This window comes from Rhamphochromis sp. 'chilingali' (genome assembly GCF_963969265.1).
Source record: "Rhamphochromis sp. 'chilingali' genome assembly, chromosome: 10".
NCBI classification, from domain to species: domain Eukaryota; kingdom Metazoa; phylum Chordata; class Actinopteri; order Cichliformes; family Cichlidae; genus Rhamphochromis; species Rhamphochromis sp. 'chilingali'.
This window is the reverse complement of record NC_137937.1, coordinates 30,059,767-30,079,696: the sequence shown is the minus strand read 5'-3', so window position 1 is coordinate 30,079,696 and position 19,930 is coordinate 30,059,767. Positions and strand designations below refer to the sequence as shown.

Sequence of the window (19,930 nt, the reverse complement as noted above, 5' to 3'; positions counted from 1 at the left end):
ATAGAAGAAAAGGGTTAGAATACGAACGGGGTATGTTGGACAAAGGATGTTGAAGATGGAGCTACCAACGAGAAGCAAAAGAGGACAAACTAAAGGAGGTTCATGGATGAAGTAAAGGAACACATGCAGAGGGTTGGTATGACAGAAGAGGATGCTAGAGATAGTGTCAGATGGTGTCATATGATCCACTGTGATGAGCCCTAACAGGCACAGCTGAAAAAAGTAGAATATATGATGTTGAAAACAATTACAACATGCTCTGCTCTGCAGCTCTTGGTTGGTTTTTCACTTCGGATTTCAACTGATATTTATGCTGTCCAAGGATCATTCAACATCGGAAAATGCCAAGCCAGATTTCCTGAATACTGCCACATCCTGCATTTCAGCTGCAGGGAGATACGGACCAAGAGTGTCGGCAGCATACAGTCCAGATTTCTCCTCTGCCCTCCAGGACTGGGAATGTGATAAGGAGAGAGCGAAATGGTGCACAGAATTTAATAGGTCTGTGCTGCTGATTTGAATGTTTATGATAACATGGATCTGCAAGTAAAAGCGTGACATGTGTGTTAGTTAAGGCATTATGTAAAACAATTCCTCAAAATTAATTTTACAGTTTGACTTCAATTCACCACGTCAGCATCCACATTGCCAGTTTTTACATCTCCAAATAGGGTTATGCTTATGGGTAAGACTGTCTGTGCAATTGCGCACATTTTTCCATCTTTTGTTTTTAGAAATGCCAAGGTGGTTTGCAGAGATGTGCACATCTTTCTAACCTTGTTTTGTGCATACACTATATTTATAAATGATACCCCTGAGGTATATGTTTAAGAGTTGCTCATTTCACCAAAATCTGGTCTGGAGAACAGTGTTTCCACATATGGAATATACAGTATGTTTCCACGTGTTGTTTTAGAAGATGCAGTGAAAAAGAGAAAATAACAAGTAAAATATCAGCAAATGAAGAACCATGAAACACAACACTGAGTCCAGGATTACAGACTCTATGTAACACAGGTTCATTTATGAGAGAGGGGTAACACACAGAGACAGATAACCATTCATACTGAGATTCACACATATGGGCAATTTAGAATCACCAGTTAGCCTAACCTTGCTAATTGCATGTCTTTGGGCTGCGTGGCAAAGTCTGAGTACAGGGAATTATTTTTTGCTACTGAAAAGGAGGTGTGTCCCCTTACCATTGGCCGTGTAAACATGTTTATATATTTATATATTTTACACACACACACACACACACACACACACACACACACACACACACACACACAAACACACACACACACACACACACACACACACACACACACACACACACACACACACACACACAAAGAGTGCAGAAAGAAAAGGAAGGTATACTAAAAGGGAAATAAGTACTGTAAGGAGCAAGTTTGTATAAATTAAAAATGAACAGAAAGAAAATACATATGAAATGTTGACCATATGAGCACACTATTTCCACCAGAAAGTCTCTGAAGCATGGAATGATTCCACAACAATGGAGGACCTTGTAGATAACAGCGCACAGAAAGAAGTACACTTTTCTGATAAAAATGCATTCACAGATCCAGTTTAAAGCTTTCTTCATTGCATGAGTAAAGTGAGTAAAGAAAACAGCAAAACGATTTATAACAATAGGCCTTCTGGCAGAAGTCCTTAAAGGATTACTGGAAATGTAGTGACTTTTGGCTTTTGCATTGTATCTCTGTGGCAGAGTACCAGGGTGGGTCGTATTATTTGAAGAAGTTTTGCAAATGCCTTAGACAGGTGAGAGGATGAGAGACAAATTATTGAAGCTCAGTCCCAATTAAAGCTTGCAAAAACTAGTGATGCAAAAGCTGTACCAATATCAAATGAGTGTGGATATCAAGAGTGCCTTTGGCCCACCAAATTAGTATCCACTGGCTTTCATATTTTTCCTCCCGTTGTTTTTCCCGTTTACTAAAACGCAATGACGACCTGCTTTTTTTGGTTTTTGGTTTTTGAAAAGGGGCTTTGACACTGTGCTGTTTTTAATCAACGCCAAATCAAATTTTTAACGCAATTAACGCATCTGGAGTGCAGAATGACTCAAAATCCCTGAAATGTTTCTGTCAACGCATTTCAGGCAGTTTGTCCGAGTTACCTTCGCACATGCGCAAATGGGCAGTTGATCTGGTAGTGACGGGCAGCTGAACCAATCAACACATTATGGACGATGATAAACATTCCTTGTTTCAAGGACTTGAAGTGCCTCCCGAAGAGTGACAGAGAGAGTGCACTAATATATATACATATATATACATTTATACATATACATACATCACACTTATCCTGCTACACAACACATAATGTGTTCCACAATAATTCCCTTTTGGAGTAGAAGCCAAAGTGCAGCCGCAGTTCAGCCAGCATGCAGTAAAACCTGCGACTTCTACGATGGGAACATCTGTAGCTTATTTCAAGTGGGTCCCAGAATAATAAAACAGACAATATGTTTTCATGAGCCTGGGTCCCAGGCCAAGATACTAAAAAAAGTGGAAGGAAAAAAATAGCTTCAGATTTTTCATGAATAAAAATATCAACTTCTTCTCCCCCATCTTGTTAAAATAAAAACAAACTTATCCCAATATCCTTTTTATCTCCTGGGGTAACTTAGAGGTAAATGCTCAAGCACACTGAAAAACACACACGGCCACACACACACACACAGCACTTGGTTTAAAAGGAGCTACTCGTGCAACTGGTACATCCTCAGAACAGAGGAATACAAGAGCAGCATAGAGGAGCTCTATTTCTAAATGGGGCTCTTCTATCCTGCAACAAGGAGTAGCATGAACAATAAACACAACACAATAACCGGCCACGCATTTCCATTATAAGCATCCCTAAGTCGGCACTGGCAGAACCAAACTCAAAGAGTGGTAGAGCCACGGAAACAACACGAAGAAAAGAGACAGGAGGGATATTTTGTTTGAAGAGAGAGCTAAACTAAGACATGGCCACATGTACGTGTGCAGAAAGGATCATCATCATATCAGTAACTGAGCTTAAAGGTCAACAATGTTTAAGTTTCAGTTCAAACACACACTGGTACACAAACACGTTAATTACAATATCAGTGACAGTGTCAATCACTTTGGAAGTGAGACTGCCAAAATAGGGTGCTATCTCCTTCTCCCTGAGTCTATTCCTTGCTTCTCTCCCTCTGAATTTTTTCTTACCTCTGTCTGTTTTCCCTGCCCTGACACACATGCACAGTCCCATAATGCACAAACACTGGCGCTATCTCGAGGCTGATGGCTGTCACCTTTGTGTATTCAGCCTCTTTCAGGAGCCAGCAATGCAAATAACAGCCTCATGAATATTCAGGACAGAAAAAGATAGAAGGACGTAGAGAGAGGGGGAGAGAAAGAGAGAGAGCGAGAGAGAGAGAGAGTAAGGAGAAGCAGGAAAGCTAAGTGATGACAGGTAAACTATGGAGAGAAAGTAAGGACGAATGCTGTAGACAGAATGATAGCAGGGGCTGGATTAGGGGAATAAACACATAGTGATTGACAGTGTGGGTTAAATAGAACCGAGTAGGTGTTTGATGTGTGTATGTGTTGGTCATGGACTGTTAACCAGTTTACCATCTTTCCTACATCTCAGGGGGATTTGAGAAAGTGAAAAGGTGGCAATGGCTGTTGCAATGAAGGAAAACATATTTAACAGGTACAACTGTTTAACAGTTAAAGTGGCTCCATAGCAAAAGATGTCTGTTTCAATTCTGGAAGGAAACACAAGTCCCTTTGGGGTTGTGTCAGAAATTGCATCTGGTGTTTATGACTACATAAACTTCACTTAATTCCCTGTACTTTCCTGGCAACGTTTTATAAATCACCACTGTGTACTGACAATCACAGTCTTTCACATATGCATCTCTATTGAATGCACCTTGTCACCTTGGTACTGTAGCACAACTCCTGAGGTCGCTCAGGCAAGTCATTGTGGTGACCTCTCGTAACACACACCCACTGATGTGCCACTGAAACAACACCGAAAGATCTCTTTCTGCGTCTGCACCCTAACAAATCTATTGCCACTCCTGGTTATGAAGATGAAAATGACATGTTGCTTTACAGAGAATAAAAAAAAGTGGGATTTATTTTTCATCTGAGGAGCATTGTGTTCCTTATTCTTTCAACTCGCAGCAGATCAAAGCTGCAATGTGTTTTTCTGACTACTAGTCAAAGCAGTCAACCTTGACTTTATGTTGTTAAGATTAAAGACTTAGCAAAGAATAGCTTCCTTACACATCCATCAGTGTGGGAAAATTTTGATCCTTTGGATAAACATGATGAAAGCTGTCTTCAGCACTCACTTGTAGGTTTTGGACAGGAATTTTTTTTTAACTGTGTTTATTTTTTGACATTGCTAGCCTGGCAAATTGTTAATATGCATGTGTGTAAATTTGTAAGAATGATTGATTGACTGACACAGACTAACACATATACACATATTAGGACCATAATCCATGCAATAAGTACCAGTATTAGGAGCACTAAAACATAATCAAAGTATATCCATAATGAGTATATTGTAGGGTTGAGACTAAATATAGAATCGATCTTGTTAAAAGGCATTTAGCGCAATGAAGTTCATATTTTATCCAACCATAACCTTGATCTAAGCCTAGCAAAGTAGTGTTGTTACCTAAAAGAAAAAATTAAAGCTAAGTAATGACTGAAACTTCATGTAAGATTAAAATATGATCAAAAATAATTCAAAGTCTAAAAATAACCCAAAAACTTGGCACAGAGGATCAGGAAGTCAGATCTCTTGAAAGGAAGCTGTTTTCGTCCTAACTCACAGACCTTTTAACACTTGTTCATGTCTAATTATCCAGTCAGTAATGCAACAAGACAGTTAATGATTATATATGAAAAAGATGTATATAGGGACAAGAAATATATCCAAGTGACTATGGAGAATTAGACTTGTGACCTCTAATGTGATACATTTTCCTTCAGGCAGTTTGAATACATGAAGGATTTTTTTCTTCTCACAGTATGCATGAGCGCATGGCAATTCAAGCAGAGAATAGGCTAAAGAGAGATATACAGTATCCAAGTGGAGGTACATGCTGTCTGGAGCTCAATTTAATGGCTAAGGTGATTATTTAGAGTGCTGTGCTGCCTCTGCAGAAGCACAGACTGAAATAGAGAATGGACAACAAAAGTGATCTCTGATCTAAGGGATGTAAAAGATTTCCTTTAGCGGATATGATAAATAGACTAAAAAAAGATCTAAGCACAAAGGAAGACAGCAATACAGAGAGATGGCTGGAAAAAACGGGAGATACTCGGGTGTAGTAAAATGTTTAACATATTAAAGTTAGAGGTGCAGATGTCTTATTGAGTATATGATTTTCATTTTACTTCACTCTCACTAAATAAAAAAAGTGATTTTTTGTAATAAAATTTAACGTAGTTGGAGAACTAAAGTGACTTTTTTAACTAATTAAGTATGTATCTATTTGTTAACTGTTTATCCTGGCTGGAACTTATTTTACTTATTTTATGGTGGAAGACGGGGTACAGCCTGGACAGGTTGCTATTCTATCACAGGACCAACACAAACAGAGGTGAAAAAGCTACCCACTGTAAGCAAGCAACCTTAAATCTTAAACTATTTATATCATATTCAGATTTTTATATTTCATTCTTTTTGTCCCCAGAAGAGAGGTGGGTCTTCATAATGTGACTGAGTAATTTTATTAGTATTTGCCACACTAATCATATGCTTTATATTTACTCAAAAGCATCCACACACTCGCACAGATATACACAGTTCAGAAAATACAACTGATTCTGCCTTCATCCTGGTGAGAGAGCCTTTGAGGTGAAATCGATGGTGGAGCTTTGTGGAATAAAGGCATGCTCGGCATTCTGTGTGTGTCTGTGTGTGAGAGAGAGAGATACAGAGGGTATGGTGTGTATGTGCAGTGTAACCACCAGAGAGGACAAGCTGGTCCTTAGAACTACATCTCCCCTCTGATCCTAGGAAAAATCCACTAATCCCTACACATACACAAGCAAACACACACAGAAACAACAAATGGGAAAATAATTAAACCAGCAAGTAAACTAGGAAACAGGAAAAAATATAAAAACATACACAATAAAAATAGATAAGATTTATGCAAAGATGAAATATAGTGCATGTTGGTTTTCTCAAGCCACTAAAGTGACAGCTTTATGTCCGTCAGACATAACAGATTTCCTTATTATGTCCAAACCTTATTCAATGTCAGTATAGCAGGGCTGAAAGAAAAGTGATGACAGTGAAGAAGCAATGCTTGTTTTCTTTGGCACTAGATATTACATATAATATATGACCCTTAAGGTCCAGTTAAGCTGCATACTTGTCTCAAACTTAGCACAAAGGAAGAGAACATTTATCTTCTTAAAATCAGATTTGCAGCCATTATAAGATATTTTGAGTCATTGAAAAAAGGATTTTGTTTTTCTTGAAAGCTGCTTAAACCTGACATTTGTTTAGGATGTGTGGGTTGATGTTGCAGCTTTAAGTGTCAGTTTCAGCACTGCTGTAATTGGTGAGCATACTACAGGTTTAAAAAATGTGTACATTTTACACATTGTATTCTGGATTATAATTACGACTTGAAAAAACCCCATCGTCCATACTGAGTTCCAGATTGCTTACTTGAACATTTCTTCACCTGAACAATTAAACCAAGTGAATGCTTGCTTGATTCGCAGCTGTTGCACAAGACAGTGGAGCTGGAGTACGTCCAACCACAGGACTAGGATTGTTTTGTGAGAAGCAACTAAATTAATTTCAAGCTGGTTGAACTTTCAAAATAAGACCAAAGTGTGGCTAACAGTGTGAAAAAAACTGAAATGTTTCTAGATCAGACTTTCATTGTTACCTTTTTCACTTTTAAGTAAAAGTAGTCAGGATACTTCCTTTCCAATTTCCAGAAAAGCACACCTTTGAATTGGTCTATGGATTAAGATAAAATAAACAATATACAGACAACAGAAGCAGAAAGAAAACTTCTTTCCCTTTCAGTAATCTATCGCTGTCTATCTACATTTCACACACGCGCGCGCACACAAGGCATTTATCCCCTCATCAGTAATCATCTCACTAATTAGCTAACCAAACAACGATAGCACAGTTCAAGATGACAGCTTTTTAATGAGGGAGATACTAATCACTTTGACCCTCAGCCTGTCAACATTCCCACTGATGAAAAATGCTGAAATGCTCAACTAATCATTGATTCAAAGCATCAAAATGCTATGACAAGGGTTTTTACAGATTTAGACGATATTAAATACTTTTCGCTGAATGCTGACTGAATTGGAGCTGCGCCGAACATGAATTCATCATCAAGTTTTGCCCTGATTTTCCGCCTTTTGAAGTTACAGGCAATGCTGTCACTGATTAGTGAGCTAAGAGATTCTAACTAATTTGCCTGGTTTGATTTTATTTTTTATTTGAGCAATTTTCTGTTCTGCTGATCTCAGATTTAATCAATTAAAAAGTAAGTTCTTGATTTGTATCATTTGTTACTTAAGGGTGCAAACCATATCGTAGAGACTGCAACAATAGCTTAGATTAACAAAATATACTCTGGGTTGGTTCAAGAGTTTGTCCAATAACTCTAATTGCCTTTATGCACAAGGCAAAAGAAACAGCAGAAACAAGGCTGTGAAAGAGCATCCATCCCGAGGAAATGGCCAGATAGAATGTGCAAGCTTTTATCACAACCTATAATTATATTTTAAAGTTGAGCAACCTCTAACAAAGAACGTAGAACAATGTGTTCTGGTGCTGGCACAGAGGAGGGTGGAACTTGGCGTCACAGAAACTGGGGAAAATAGGTTTGTAACATGGGACTACCCTTGAAAAAACATAGCATACAAGGCCAACCATTATCCAAACTTTTTACAGTGCTGTTTACAGAAATAATTTTTTACAGACATTTGGATAAGTCCTTCTCACTCATGGGAAGAAAATAGACTGGAAGTCTAAGTAAGTAACAGCCACTTTAACTGAAGACACTGATGTAGTAAAGGAAATGAAAACAAAAGACCACCTTGAAACACACTTGAAGACCAGTAGACACTGGAAAAACACCTAGAAACACCATAGCACAGATTGCGTGATCAAAAACAGACAATGTTCACCTCTGCTGTCTACATAACACTCTCTTTTTTCTGATCTGATACATATGACCTTAGTCTCCTCATTGTGTCATTTTAAGGATGTGCCATTTAACAAAAAGCATGCTGGAAGAAAGAGGTAAAAAGCCCAGAGTAAAGAAATGAAACCCGTCAGCGAGCACAGCATTGAAGATGAGTTACCTAAATGAATGTGCAGCTAATAAGATGGAAGTGAAAAATAGTGACATAACAAGATAGAGAAAAAAAACTTATGACAAACAACCCATCTCAAATTTGTAAAAAGAATAACACAATGAGCACAAAAAAAGACTGGCTTCTTTTCTCAGGTGTTTTCTCCTCCCCATGTTCTCCTCTTTGCCTTTCAGAAATACAGGCTAAGGCACAAAGAGTCCAAGAGTCAATTTATGCTTGACCCATTATCACAGAGTTCTTTGATTGTTTATAAAAGCCCAAGCTTGCGCGTGTCAAAAACTAATTAGAAATTCATCTAGCATGTCTGTTCTGTTAGTTGATGATGTTTCGTTTCACTCAGTCACATGGTTAATGAGCAGACAGTTGCTCTGTGAAGGGGAGTTTGAGAAAAACATTTGTCAAATGTCTGTTTCTACACAACAGTATTTTTTATATTTTGAAAAAAAAACTAATATTAAAAAAAACTGACTACTTGAAAATTGAATGATGAGAAAGTGGCTGCTAGTTATGTTTAAAATATGAGCAAGAGCCAACTGGGTTCCAGCCCCCTGGTGAACCTGAATTGGATAAGTGGAAGAAAATGGATGGATGGATAGATTTTTACTTCTAATTTTCTTCTTAGTCCATAAAAGGATATTAATGAACTCAAAGCAGCATGGTAGTAACAACATTACACACCGAGAGCTATCTATTTTAAAACCACATTGGATGTTCAAAGAGAAGTTGAGTGATAACAGAGATGTATCTGGTGAAACCTTTAACTTTGTTTAAATGTAGTCAAAGTAGTAGAAAAATGAAACATTTAAAATGACCAGAGTAAAAGCTATGACTGGAAAAAAGAACTGGAGGAGGAAAACTTGGCAGTGTAACTTAATCAGTACCACACTTTTAGACAGTTTGAGCTCATTGTCTGTAGACATGTAGTTTCTTCCCAAACTGACAGAATCATGTATGGTTATGTGAGACTACAAGCTCAAGGCCAGTTGATACAGGAAGGATGCCCAGTCCAATTTAGTTAACACATGCTGCCTCTTGTCACTGGTCCTTCCATCGTATTCTTAGTTAATTTTTCAGAAGTACGAAGAAGAAAGGCAAGTGAAATGCTTTACCTTCTTACCCATTTCTCTTAAGACTTTTCTAATAATTTTCTTTTTCATTTCTTCCATTTTCTAATATTTCTCACTCTTGTATGTCTCTCTCACTCCTTTTCTCTCCGTGTCCCTCCATCTCTTCAGCAGTTTATCATAATCACATCACCTCAGCGTAATGCAGCACACTTAAGGCTTATTATGTGTCGTACACATACATACTCACACACCCGCTCACGCTCACGCACAGGAATGAAATCCACTTAAGCCTTATTACATGTCTGACTCTGCGTCTAACATGGGAGATTATCCATTGAACTGTTTGCTTGGGCAAAGGGCAAGACTTGCAAGTAGGACACACACACACACATATAAACAGGCACATTTCTCAACTGAGACATAAAGATAGGAGATAAGTGCAATATGTAAAATAGAAGTTGGACGTTTTTCAAACGTGGAAAAATGAGTGGACAAACCTAGGAGAGAAAAAACACTGAACGGAAGCAGAAACAAAGCATAATTCGAGATAGCCACAATAAATAACAGGAAAGGAAAAAAGGAAAGGATGATTTTTATTCCATACACTTTCTTTCCATAGCAGTACCAGGCACAACTGCATACCCACAAGACAATGCATAAACATACACACAACAATGGTGTTCCACGATGAAGGCAGAGATAAAGTGTCTGTAGGGGGAACCAAAACATCACATCTCATCACTTCAACAGGTAAGTTTGTGTTTTTTGTGTTTGGGTGTGTGCTTCAATACACACTTAATGCACACACATAAAACAAACATCATCAGTATGCATGAATGTTCATATGATGTATGCGTGTATTCATGGCAGAGAGAAATAACACTGGATGTTGGTAGAATATTTATTTCCCTCTGTGTCTGTGTGTGTTTGTCAGCAGGTAGCAAGACAAGTTGCATTGCACTCTGGCCGCCTCTTGTTTCCTTCTGTGTCCTGAGATCAACTTCACATTTGCTGTGCAAAGAAATGCACAACTTTAGATATAGTTGTATCTGTAAGGAACATGTGTCAAACTGACTGTGTGTAAAATCTCACCACTAGATTGCAGACTGTAGTCAACTGAATTCTGTTTTCTCACATCAAATTCAAGTGCATAATCTAAATGTAAGTGAAACAACTCTGACTGCTGTTCATCTGTGGTGAGTGTAGGCTGTCACTTCTCTGTTTACCTGTCAATGTAAATCGAGCAAGTAAACCTACGAGTTCTTGTCTACTTTGCATTTGATGCACTACGTAAGTGGCCAGTCTTTAGTCACATACATAAAACACAATTGGGCAGAAAGCTTTATTCAAAAAGCAACAGGATAGCTTCCACAAACTGGTGCAGGTGGTTATGTATTTTTAATCTATTAATTCTAAATGTATTGATTTGTTTGAAGATATAAGAACACTGATCTATAACATCTTTTCATCATAAAATAACCTCAGAAACTGTATTTTTGTATTTTTAAAATGCTTAGTTAAACTAACAATGCATATGATTAGCATGCGACTATATTTCACTTGTCATCTTAATGTGGGGATAGGTTAATTGGATAATCCAATCCGAATGTGCGAGTGAATGTGAGTGTGAATGGTTGTCTGTCCCTGTGTGTTGGCCCTGCGACAGACTGGCGACCTGTCCAGGGTGTACCCCACCTCTCGCCCTATGACAGCTGGGATAGGCTCCAGCGCCCCCCACAACCCTGAAAAGGATAAGCGGAAGCGAATGGATGGATGGATGGATCTTAATGCATTTTTCACTGATTTTCTATCTCTCTCTTCAACTATCGGTCCTAACCCTGGTCTTTACCTTAGCCATAACCTTTATCTGGTGTCATTTGATGCTGTCAAATGACATGTGAAAAGGTTAGGGTTAGCATGCATCTCAGGGTTAGGATATTGATGGCATGGATAATGCATAACAATAAGGTGCACAATGATTTGGGATGCCATTTCATGACACCAAACTGCCAATACCAACTGCCAGTTAATTTAGTTAAAATAAATAATATTTGGGGGCTGACCATTCATTTTGACTAGAATCAGACGGTAACAGTAAAGTGTTTCATAAACAGTTCTGTCATTACCAGCTTTGCAAGCTGTTATTGTTGAGCCAACTAGGCAGGGCTTTTATGTCCCTTAGTTAATGCATAAAACCCCAGTAACACAACTCTGTGTCCTGCCTCCTTATGGTGACTCTGAATGTGTATAACCAGTGTTTTACCGACTCCCCTGCTAGCCTTGTTGCAACTGTTCATGTGGTGCAAATTACTCAATTGTGTATGCCAACCATTCCAAAATATCTCTTAATAGCGTAAGTAAACAACAATAAACTTTGGTGGCGGTTAAAGATGAACTATCACATTAAGTGTAAATTGATGGTAAAAGGATTTTGACTTGCTTAATATCAATCTCAATTTTGACTGTCTGTGGTAGTAAATATGTCCCTTGATTACATAAATCAGTTTACTTAACATAAATGGTCCAAATGTGCAGTACAAAAAAAAAAGGAATTAGGCATCAAGTTAGATCACCTGCTGGAAGTATATATATATATAATCAGTTAGTCTGGCTGTCTTAAACATGGCAGTTCCCAAGCCCGAGTTATGTCCAACTGCACACATGTAAGAATAAAGGTTCTTCTGGCTGTTCACTCGTCTCCCAAGACTCTCCACTGCAGCTGGAACCACATTTTTGATTTAACACAGATTCTTTTTTGGAAGCTTGGGACTAACACTAAGAGTACGATACCTTATGACCCACTGAGGGCACGTTTATGTCTTGTTCTGATTTTGAACTGAGGATTTTTGCATACAAATGCAAATGTGCAAACCACGCCGTGCAGACATTATTGCACCATGTGAAAGTACAGCAGATAATTGTCCAGTGAATTTGCAACGAGTAAATGGATGTCACACATGTTGCCTCCTGAAAGCTCTACTCAGGCAGCAGCCCTGTCTAAAGCAAACCGATTGTTTCCAGTTGTAGGATTCTGAGGCTGACTATCTCTTGCTATGTGTTACATGTGAGAAAACACAACTACAAATGTTTGACTATCCTGATATTCTCCTGATACATGAGTGGAAACAGCTCAAGACACCTTACTTACCAGAAAATATCTTGAGGCAACACATCGTTTGGAAATGTGCATCAGCTAAAGCTGTTCCAAGTACTTTTTCCTGTCCAGCCTTCACTAGCTAAATCAAATGAAATCCTTTGAAAATGTTAAAACACAGTAAGCCAGGCCTAATGTGACAAAGGGAGTCATAACATGGTTCACAAAGCTCCCCAAAATATCCTGAATTGTTTTAACCCTCGTAGGAGTACAATTTTATGGTAATACTACAGCAAGCCACATCAATGTGTGTTGGGATGTACATTAAATAGAATGATAAATTTGCACATCTATCATTTGTCAAACTGAAATCCCTAAAGACAGTGAAATGATGAGGCAGAGACTGAATGCAGATCTCCATAATAGCTCAAGATCAGGGGTTATAAACGTTATGTCACCAGAAAAGATTTTATTCCCCCTACAAACAGCCACCTGAAAACATCCTGCTGCTTATGTCAGAACAAACGTAATGTAGCTGACCTTGCATGACTTTTTTTTTACCTTTTATTATACTTGTCTCTCTTCCCAACCTTAAGTCCCTCAGTGTTACCCTTTCCCTTTCCTGCTTTTCATTTTCAGTGTTTTCTTTCCTCCTTGGCTCACACATGAATATTCATGAAGTTGTTATTTGCATTGCTGGCTCCTGAAAGAGGCTGAGTACACAAAGGTGACAGCCATCAACCTCGGGAGGCGGCGGTGTTGAAAGAAGAGAGAGAGCGGATGGGAAGGAAAGAAATAAGTGAAGATGACAGAAAAAGAACCAGAGTGAAACTGAAATGCATATCAGAATGACAAATAAAAACGAAGCCAGACGATAAAGTGAAAGTGTATGCATTCCCACCTCAATGTAAACTGTTCCGTATTTGAAGTTGTCTTCATGTAGATGGCAAAAGCCACTGTTCTGCCAAGCCGAACAGGACTGGGAGGCTCCAAAACTTCCACATTGTCATCTAATTGTAGTCTTTCTCCTTTGGCAGAAACAGGGCCCATGCTCATTGCAACAGAACCAACTTTCAGCATGTCTTGAAGACCTTCATCCACTAGGGTGCTCCACTGCCCCCCAAGGCCCATAGCCAGACCACCATGTGGCCCAGGGTTTGCACTTGGAGCTTTCCATGGCTCATTAACAGTGGAGGGACACTCTTGACCAGCACCTTCCACTGGTATAATTGAGTAATACACATCCACTGATGGTAGCGCCACTTCAGGAGGTCTCTTTCTCACTTGTGGTGGTGTAAACCAAGCTGGGGGAATCTCCAGACGGACAACACAGATACCAGATGGTCCCATGAGTCGGCAGCCTGCCGAGGGTGCTGCTTCACTAGTGTCACGGATGGCCAAGGCCCTGATGCATGGGAGGAGGGATGATGGAGGTGGTTCAGGCTCATCCCAACGCCGCCCTACCAGGTAAAATAATACCTGAAGAAGAAACAAAAGCCTATAATGTCATAATGGAAAAATCTGGACAGCTAGTAAGACGCAATCAAAGACTATAAGTTATCTGTCTCTCTTTTTTATAAAACCATTTTCTTCCCTGTCATTTACAGATCTCAGATATTCGTCTATTCATTAAAGCTGGGCAACTTAATGTTTTTATGTTGTATAAGCACTGGACCAAATTACTGTGTGTAAAGGGTATTTCTCCTGGTGATAAAGTGATAAAGAATTATCACCTGACTCTGCAGCCTCTTAGCTTTACAGCTCATTGGTTTAATTTTCTGAACCACAGCTTTATTGTTTTGGCTTACTCTCACTGCTCTTACATTTCCCTGCTGTATGGCACAAAAAATGGGCAACTAGCCTATGAACATAATGGAGTATTTAGCTGCTACAGAACTGTACTGTTTCCTTTCAGAATTTGAGGAAACCATAACAGAGAGGACAGAAATTGAATATGGGAGCTTCTCCAATCAGATGGATATAAATATGATAAATACTAATATCCTTCCTTTCTCCCAGATATGCAAACATGTGTTTGCTGAGATGCTTTCTAGTTCAACTTTACTCCCTACCACCCCTAGTGGCCAAAAAAATTGAAGCAGGTTTAACAGGATAAAAAAAAAAAACATGTCTCTAAGAGCAGGTGCATTTACATTGTTTTCATTGAATAATAAATTGAATCAATTTTTAAGTATTAAATAAAGCTGAATGCAAGCACATACAGGTAAATAAATTACCAAATGATGTAACTAGTGCTTCTTGATTCTTGAATGGGTAAGTGTATTGTATGTGAAGCCTCAAAGTTAAGTCAGTATATGTTTGAAAAAACATATAAACAATATAAAACAATACAATACCTGTATCCAGGGCCTTGTTGATCCCACTTTAGGCACAACTACCTGACCTTTGACCTTCCAGTTCAACGTCACACGGTTTGTTGAAAGGAGCAGGTGTGGTGGTGGACCTTGAAGCAATTCCACAGGGATTGGCTGCTCAGTGCTCAGATTTCCATAACTGCAGTTTACACTTGGCAGAGAGTGTGGGGCAGAAATGCCTGGTTCTAGCTGGTGGAGAAAGAATGGCTCAGTCCGTGATGATAGGCTGCCATTTCGCATAACCTCCTGATTGGCTTCTCGCAGGAAGAAGGCGGAATCAGCACCACTTAGTTGGCATTGGACAGGGAGGTAGGTGGGAAGAGAGGAGGAGAAGTGGGACTGGGAGATGTCCGGCCCTCCGCCTGGTCCACCGCCTGCTGCTACTGAGGGGCTGTCAGACACTGATGAGAGATGGGTGATAAATGAGGAAAATGAGAAATAAGGAGAAAAAAGCATAAGAGAAAAAGGATGGAGACAAGAAAAATGAAAAGAAAATAATTAACAACATTAGAATTATAAAAATACTCCTTTCATTAAACAAATATCTAATGTTTACTGTTTACAGCCTCAGTTTTTACAGAAATCCAAAGCAGCTAATCATCTGCCAACATAAATTCAAGTATTTAAATGCAAGGCTGACTGGGCTGTGTTATCTATTCATTTTTACATATACTGATATAAACATATGCACACATCAATTAGCTTTTCTAAATAAATCATACGTGTTAAAAACCACCAACACAGATCAAAATACACTGTATTTCTCTATAGTTTCTTTACAAGGCAAAATATGTGCGAACACATTAGCTCACAGTTTTATATATTAGTGTTAGACTGAGCATCACAGGTTACATTAATGCATCGCTGTTTTTCATCCCTATTCTAAAGGCCTTACACAGGCATATATCAAAAATGACATATTGCTCCTTTGCAGTTTATTTCCATATATTTACATTCAATTTTTATCCATCTTCCAGCATATTTGCCAGACATTTCATAAACATTGGGAGTTTGTAGCCTCAGATTACTGTGGTTTTGATGCAGTATCTCAGTTCCAAAGAGGGCAAGGAATTCTGATGAAAGCACTGTTGGGAATGCACTGAAGCACAGAATTGATCACTTACTGTAACCTGTTTAATTGTGAAGCTAAATGCCCCCACCATAAATATTTCATTATGTTACAGCTTAGTAAAGTCAAGGAAGAGAATGGTTCTTTTTTTAAGCTAGCTTTGGTCTTCGGTTACAGTACCATAAATGTTGCCAGAGATTCAGATGTATGCACGTAATGCCCTGGAAACTTATTTTGGTAAACACCTGCTTACCAGCTGCTTACTACAAAAGAACTTTTTCACCAAATGTTAAAATAGTTTTGCTTATACTGTACAGGGTATTTCAAAATATTTTAATTTCACTATATTCTGTGATTCTTATTATTTATTTCTGGTGTAAAGTGGATATTGCACACTTTAAGAAAGGTGCCTCCTTCTTTCCATCAATTCGGATTTAGCAGGATTGAGTAGGGTGACAGCAGTGTGTTTTATTGTCTGTTTAAGCTAAGCTTTGGCAGGTTAGCAATATATGTAAAATAAAAGTTACGTTTGATTTGCTATCAATATATACTAATGTTTATCCATTTTTAAAAGATAATTTAAAAAAAAAATTTGAACCTACTTACGAAAGTTTTATGCCTATAGTGCAGTGTTTTTGTAGTGATGGCAGGTCCTGATGATAACAATAAGCATACTGTGGAAACTATCATGAATGAATAACCTACAAGGCAACCTACTATGGTAAAAACACCAAAAAAAGAATAAATTATTACATTTCCCTATACACACGTACAAAAAAACAAAAAAAAACCCACACACAGATGGATTTCCATTGAACCCAAGCTGGCATAAACAAAAGACACACATAATGCATTTGGTGTGTGTGGAAATGTGTGTGCATTTTGTGTCCTAGGGAAGCGAAGTGTGAAAATATAATGAGGGTGGGACAGCGTAGCGCTGTCTGGGGCAAGTCATACCGAGGCGACTACACAGAAAAAATAATAGCACAGAAATAAAGTGATACCTCAGTGAAACATGAATAAGCAGGCTGGTTTGGTTATGGTGCGTGGGCACATAGGGAACAGTTTAAAGGGAGAGAGACAAGCAGAGGGAAAAGAGAACAGTAAGAGAGCAATAGAATAAAGGGAAGAAGACTGAAGTAGAGGAAGACGACTAAACACAAGAAAAGAGAAAAATAAAAAAATGATAAAGACAAAAACTGAAACATTTCTGGAAAAATGAGCAGACAAAGCATTTGACTGATTGAAGATGCTAATATGCTTTACATTACACTTCACCACAAAATCTTGTATCAGGTCAGTTTAGAACAGATGGATACTTTTCTGTATCACTAAAGCTTTGGAGTGAAGCTTAATATGGCTGCTACCAAATTAAAATCTGTAGAGAAAAATAATTCTAAAACTATAACTTTTTCTCAAATTCATAATGGTTATGACTTTGTATTACTGTACAATCTCAAACTGAAGTTCTGTCCCTAAAAATCTACCCTCTATTGGTTACTCTCTTTATTCTTCATCTGATGATGGTGCCATGTTTTCTCACTGTGCCTCCAGCGTTTCCTCCCTTCAGGCATGTGGAATTAATTGTGGATTGAATAGTGGGTAAGACTGGAAATTGTTATTAATATGCAAGTCAGGTAGATGACTGGATAAAATTAAAAACAAATAGATATAATTATATATAAAATTAACTTAGCAAAGTAACATAAGGAATGTAAAGGAACAAAGCAGTAAAATCTGCAAACTGATTATTTTGTTGATGTAACAGTGCTTCTTGGCAATGAATATTATACTACTGAAAAGTCTGTTTACAGTGGGGCAAAAAAGTATTTAGTCAGCCACCGATTGTGCAAGTTCCCCCACTTAAAATGATGACAGAGGTCAGTAATTTGCACCAGAGGTACACTTCAACTGTGAGAGACAGAATGTGAAAAAAAATCCATGAATTCACATGGTAGGATTTGTAAAGAATTTATTCGTAAATTAGGGTGGAAAATAAGTATTTGGTCACCTCAAACAAGGAAAATCTCTGGCTCTCACAGACCTGTAACGTCTTTTGTAAGAAGCTTTTCTGTCCCCCACTCGTTACCTGTATGAATGGCACCTGTTTGAACTCATCATCTGTATAAAAGACACCTGTCCACAGCCTCAAACAGTCAGACTCCAAACTCCGCCATGGCCAAGACCAAAGAGCTTTCGAAGGACACCAGGAAAAGTATTGTAGACCTGCACCAGACTGGGAAGAGTGAATCTACAATAGGCAAGCAGCTTGGTGTGAAAAAATCAACTGTGGGAGCAATCATCAGAAAATGAAAGACATACAAGACCACTGATAATCTCCCTCGATCTGGGGCTCCACGCAAGATCTCATCCCGTGGGGTCAAAATGATCATGAGAACGGTGAGCAAAGATCCCAGAACCACACGGGGGGACCTGGTGAATGACCTGCAGAGAGCCGGGACCAAAGTAACAAAGGTCACCATCAGTAACACACTACAACACCAGGGAATCAAATCCCGCAGTGCCAGACGTGTTCCGCTGCTGAAGCCAGTGCATGTCCAGGCCCGTCTGAAGTTTGCCAGAGAGCACATGGATGATACAGCAGAGGATTGGGAGAATGTCATGTGGTCAGATGAAACCAAAGTAAAACTTTTTGGTATAAACTCAACTCGTCGTGTTTGGAGGAAGAAGAATACTGAGTTGCATCCCAAGAACACCATACCTACTGTGAAGCATGGGGGTGGAAACATCATGCTATGGGTCTGTTTTTCTGCCAAGGGGACAGGACGACTGATCCGTGTTAAGGACAGAATGAATGGGGCCATGTATCGTGAGATTTTGAGCCAAAACCTCCTTCCATCAGTGAGAACTTTGAAGATGAAACGAGGCTGGGTCTTCCAACATGACAATGATCCAAAACACACCGCCCGGGCAACAAAGGAGTGGCTCCGTAAGAAGCATTTGAAAGTCCTGGAGTGGCCTAGCCAGTCTCCAGACCTCAACCCCATAGAAAATCTGTGGCGGGAGTTGGAAGTCCGTGTTGCTCGGCGACAGCCCCAAAACATCACTGCTCTCGAGAAGATCTGCATGGAGGAATGGGCCAAAATACCAGCTACTGTGTGTGCAAACCTGGTAAAGACCTATAGTAAACGTTTGACCTCTGTTATTGCCAACAAAGGTTATGTTACAAAGTATTGAGTTGTATTTTTGTTATTGACCAAATACTTATTTTCCACCCTGATTTACGAATAAATTCTTTACAAATCCTACCATGTGAATTCATGGATTTTTTTTTTCACATTCTGTCTCTCACAGTTGAAGTGTACCTCTGGTGCAAATTACTGACCTCTGTCATCATTTTAAGTGGGGGAACTTGCACAATCGGTGGCTGACTAAATACTTTTTTGCCCCACTGTATATCCCCTTAAATTTGGAGATGATTCTAAGGCTCACTCCAAATAATGCTGCAACTTCATTTTGCACAATACCAAGTCAGGCAAATGTGGCGTGCTTGTCACCAAGCACCTAATGTCTGATGATATACTGCCAAGAGGTACTGTTACAACATAAAAATAATCAGCCAAACACAAATTTCTCCACTTTCCTTTGCTTATTTTACAAAATAAAACATAAAATTAAAATATCTATCCATTTTATTCTGCTTATCTGCTGCCGGGTCTTGGGGGCAGAGAAGCCCAGACTTCCCTTTCCCCGGCCACCTACTCCAGCTTGTCTGGGGGATGCCAATGCATTCACAGGCCAACTGAGAGATATAATCTCTTCAGTATGCCCTGTGTCTGCCCCAGGGCCTCCTCCCACTGGGACATCTATCCCAGTTGGCCTTTCTCTAAAGGAAAGACCAACCACCCTTCCAAAAAAACTCATTTTTGGGGGAAAATGAGTTTATAACCTCTTTCTTTCGGTCACTAACC

General features: G+C 39.0%; 1 protein-coding gene across 1 annotated transcript in view; it reads right to left on the bottom strand.

The window, feature by feature from the left end:
• Positions 1 to 19,930, bottom strand: part of LOC308403984 (transmembrane protein 132C) — a 310,199-nt gene that overhangs the window by 196,640 nt on the left and 93,629 nt on the right. The window contains exons 2-3 of the mRNA XM_080893797.1: positions 14,912 to 15,330; positions 13,456 to 14,033 (exon numbers count right to left, since the gene is read on the bottom strand). Coding sequence (XP_080749923.1) covers positions 13,456 to 14,033; positions 14,912 to 15,330 — 997 coding nt within the window. The remainder of the gene's footprint in view (positions 1 to 13,455; positions 14,034 to 14,911; positions 15,331 to 19,930) is intronic.